Source organism: Pteronotus mesoamericanus, unplaced genomic scaffold (assembly GCF_021234165.1).
Source record: "Pteronotus mesoamericanus isolate MK-2021 breed Mesoamerican mustached bat unplaced genomic scaffold, CSHL_Meso_final contig_55, whole genome shotgun sequence".
NCBI lineage: Eukaryota > Metazoa > Chordata > Mammalia > Chiroptera > Mormoopidae > Pteronotus > Pteronotus mesoamericanus.
Genome location: NW_026555198.1, coordinates 9,138,303 through 9,143,117, shown reverse-complemented (window position 1 = coordinate 9,143,117; position 4,815 = coordinate 9,138,303). Strand labels below are relative to the sequence as shown.

Below are 4,815 nucleotides of genomic sequence, written 5' to 3'. Positions count from 1 at the left end.
CTGCCATTTGACCCAGTGATCCCACTTAAAAGAATATATTCTAAGCATCTTGAAACACTAATCAGAATATATGCACATCTATGTTCATAGCAGTGTTATTTGCAATAGGCAAGAACTGGGAACAGCCCAAGTGCCCATCATTCGATGAGTAGATAATAAAGTTGTGGTACATTTATACAGTGGAATACTTCGCAGCTGTAAAAAAGAAGGAACTCTTATCCTTTGAGACAGCATGGATGGACCTAGAGAAAATTATGCTAAGCAAAATAAACCAGTCAGATAAATAGAAATACCATATGATCTCACTCATATGTGGAATCTAATAAATGAAATAGACTGACGAACAATATAAAACCAGAGGCACGGATAAATGGAACAACTGACAGATCTCAGAGGGGAGGGGTGGACTGGAAGAGATTAGCCAAAGAACATAGGTGCATATATGCATAGCCCATGGAGACAGACAACAATGTGGTGAAGGCCAGGGTGGTGTGGGGGCTGGATAGAGGAGGGTAAAGTTGGGGGAAATGGGAACATCTGTAATAGTGTCAACAATAAAAAATTAAAATATAAATACATCCCCATTGGATTAAGAAGTACAAATCTGTAGCTACAAAATATTCATGAGGATATAACAGTACAGCATAGGGAATAAAGTCAATAATATCATAAGAAGTGTCCTGACCAGTGTGTCTCAGTTGGTTGGGCATCATCCTATAAGGCGAAAGGTTGCTGGCTCAATTCCAAATCAGGGCACATGCCTAGTTTGGGGGTTTGATCCCCTGTCGGGGTGCATATGAGAGGAAACCAATCAATATTTCTCTCTCACATCAATGTTTGTCTCTCTCTTTCTCCCTCCCTTCCTCTCTCTCTCTCTCTAAAAAATAAATAACTAAAATTTAATAATAATACTAAAAATATTATAAAAATATCTATGTATGGTGCCAAGTAGGTACTAAAAATATTGGGGGGACCACTTTGTAAAGTATATGACTGTCTAATCACTGTGCTGTACACCAGAAACTGATATAACATTGAATGTCAACTGTAATTGACAAAGTTTAAAAAGAAAAATAATCACAAGTGTGCAAATGCACCTGTGCACAAAGATGTTTCCTGTTGTCCCAGAGGGATAGATGCGACTTTCACAGAGTCTGCCAAAGGGGAAAGCCAAATCTCTGGGTTTTCACACCTGAGGAAGGCAAAGCAGCTCTGAAACAAAGTTAGCTCTCTGATCAACCACATCCCATTGTCCCCAGTCAGTGTATGTTCCCCACCCCCACGAATGCCATAAAGCAATATAAGACCCTATGCATCCAGATAACATGGTAAAAGGGTAGCTAAATCTGAAATATAGACTAACATATAGGACCTTTTTGTTTATGCAGAGTGTTTGAATTACTAAATAGTAATGAGTTTACTGGATTGGTTAAATTTGAGTTTTTTGTTTTTCTACAATCCTGGATGGTAGAGGTGGACTCAGGATTAAGGCTAAATCAGTTGTAAACAATAAAAAGTTACACTTTCTTTGTATATCTAAGTATAGTGTTAGTAAATTTGCTTAGAAAATTTCTACTAACATAGAAAAATAACAGTAAAAAATAAATGACAACATTAACCATTAACAGTGCTTATCTTTGAGGAGTGGAAGTATGCATTTTAATTAGTGTATTTTTTGTATTTTCCAAATATCCTCCAATTAACATAATACTTTTATAACCAGAAAAAAGATCAGTTTTAAAACATAAAACACTGACATTTTTATTCATTTTATTTTGCAGTGAAAGAACATGAAAAATCTTTTCAAAATGGTAATCACTTTCAATGAATGATTAAATGTACTATAGGAAAGTAAAAATTATACACTGTAATTATAGTTCACAAAATTACACAGAACAATATGTGTCAATCTTTTGAAAATACTGTGATTAACACTTCACTGATAAACAATAACCTCAATATGACTAAGTTTCATTATTTATTATGATCACATAACACAAGAGCCAATGAACAAGCTGTTATTAACAATAAAGTTGGTTTTGCCTGAAATTCTTAACCATATGCAGGCTTCTTTTTAAGCATTCAAATTTTAAATTCCATTGCATTTTTATTGCAAAATGAAACAGGCACAATAAAATTAAATCCATTAGCTAAAGGACTGAATAAACATTAATACATAAAAAAACAACAGCCAAAAAAAAAAACCAAAAACAAAACCTTAGGTGGGTTCTCCCAGATTTTCTTTCCAAATAAACATTGATCTCATTTAGCAGTCTGGGTATTATTCACAGCCACAGATTAATAGTTACATGACAAAAGGACTTCAGAAGGATTAAAGTACACCACACTATATTAATTACTTAAATTATTTACCACAGTCTACATTTCTTAAAAGCATTCTACTATTAAAATACAAGGTCAAATGAATTAGTATTTGAACATCTTTTATATTTCTGAGACATATGCTTTAACTAACACTCTAAGAAAATTCAGAACACAAGACTAACTTATTTTGAGTAACGATATATAAGGCTGTTAATTTCAGGGCCATGTAGACTCTGCCTTAGCGATCAATGTCTTCTACCGTTGCCTCAAGATTTTTGCAACAGGTTTTAACCTCCTCAATTGCAGCCATCCAATTATCATAAATAATTTTGTCATAAATTGCATCATTAACTTCCTTAACTACCCCCTCCTGCTGAGATTCAAGTGCATCACCTGAGAAAAATAATACTGATCTTGGAATTATGTAAGTACGTAAATTGTGACCAAGTAAAAAATCATCATTGCCATCCTTTCCATTTGAACTGATTCCATAAGGAGTAAAGAAATTGAAGAATGAGTCCTTGGGGAAATGTTCAGTGACGGTTCGGATTGTTCCCCAGATCCGATGTTTCTGCTTCTTCCTGATGGTTTTCAAAGTGACATTCTTTCCTTCATTCCAGTCTATCTCACAGCCTGTGCAATACTCAATCGCAGTTCCCCTATAGGGATGGGGATCATAAAATGCTAGCCTTGACTTCAGCACATAGGTCTTTGTCAACAGTGCATTTTTGAAATATTCATTGGGTTTGAAGTGAAACTCCAGTGTGAAACTGAGAGGCTCACCAGGATCTGAAAGTTTCACTTTAATATCTGTCAGGAGCTTCAGAATAGGCTCATCACATTTCTTAATCAAAGGAGTGACTGTGTCAACATTTTTTAAGACAGTCAGCCAAAAATCAGGAATTCCTTTAGGATCTTCTTTATTATCTTCCCCAGTAGCCTCAATGTCATCATCGTCATCATTGTCATCATCATCATCATTGTCGTCGTCATCATTGTCATCCTCCTCAACAGCATAATCATAATAATCTTCCCCATAACCATCATCTTCATCCATGTACTCATGTACCAGACCCTCTTCATTACCACAAATTTCTTCCTCATCATACATCTCCTCATCATCATAGTCCTCATAGTCTGATTTATATTCACATTCCTCTTCCGTAGGCTCATAGATTGCGTTGATGATCTGACGTCTTTTTTCCAACAAGGGCTGATACATTTCAGCAAACTTTCTCTCAATTCCATGAAATTCCCTCAGAAATTTGGATTCTAGATTCGCCACTCTAGTTTGAAGCTTTTTGAGGGCTAATACACGGTACTTAACTTTGACAGGTAGACTTTCAACAAAGTCTGTATCTAAAAGATAACCGATAAGTCCTTTTGGACGGTCTGGGCCTGAGTCCTCATCAGTATCTTCACTTTTTACCCCGCCTTCCCCAGACCCAGCAGCATCTTCACATTTTCCCCCTTCTTCCCCGGGCCAAGAGGCGGCTTCTTCACCGCGCTCCCCATCATCTCCAGGCCGAGCTGCGGCATTTTCACCGCTCTCCAGCAGTTTCCCCGGCCCCTCCACCATCACCTTATTACCAGCCTCTTCTTGCCTGGATTCTAAAAATTCCTTGTGGTCGGCTGACTTGGACATTTTTCAAAGAACAGTACACGCCTAATGTGGGTACCTCCAAGATCAGGAGATCTGACCTCCGCAGGGAAAGACTCACCGAATATCAGAAGCCGCGGTGCCTGTGGCAGACGTGGAACTAGCAGTAGCGGCTAGTGTGTGAAAGCAGTGATTGAGGCTGCTGCTGGGATGAAAGCGGTGCTGAGGTTGAGACCCGGGCAGAGTCAGCGATGACCTGGGCTGGGGTGCAGAAGATCGCGATGGGCTTTGTGACGCGTCCTGCAGGAGCAGGCCAAAGACTGCAAAGAGCCGCAGTGGGTGGACCTCTGAAAACAGCAGCTGGTTCCAATAAAAAAAAAATGGTGCTGCAAAATGATAACGCCGCTGTCTCTTGGCTAGATTTTCTTGGTGCCAATGGCTTGCTGCGTCACTCGCTCCCTCCCCCACAATTCTGCCCTAACCTCATTTGCTAGGCTGTAGTAATTGACAAACCCTGAGCCAATACATTATTAGATCTATCAAGTTTCCAACTCCACTCACCTTCCCAGAATATGGCTGATTCATTCACCTCCCCCTTATCCTCCACCAGCCGCCCCCTCCCCGAGTTTTCCGGAAACCCATACTTTATTAGTTTATCCTTTCAATTTTCAACTGATATTATACTCTTGTAATTTCAAAAGAACCAAAAGAAAATTGTAACTAAAATGTTGGACAAGGGGAAAGGACAAAGCATCCACCCATCCTAACTCTGTCCCTTCGATTTTAGCCCTGGGCTCTGGGAAAGGGAGTGGTAGGTAGTAGAGGAGTTTATAAAGAGAGGTTAAAAGGAAAACAAGTAAACAACTAGCAATGCTGGTCTCAGGGTGGTG

At 38.8% G+C, this 4,815-nt stretch overlaps 1 protein-coding gene across 1 annotated transcript; it reads right to left on the bottom strand.

Moving 5' to 3' along the window:
• Positions 1-1,842: 1,842 nt before the first annotated feature.
• Positions 1,843-4,244, bottom strand: NAP1L2 (nucleosome assembly protein 1 like 2). The gene has a single exon (XM_054579544.1). It carries the CDS (start codon positions 3,968-3,970, stop codon positions 2,564-2,566), a length of 1,407 nt encoding a protein of 468 aa, XP_054435519.1. The 5' UTR covers positions 3,971-4,244; the 3' UTR covers positions 1,843-2,563.
• Between the last annotated feature and the right edge of the window lie 571 nt (positions 4,245-4,815).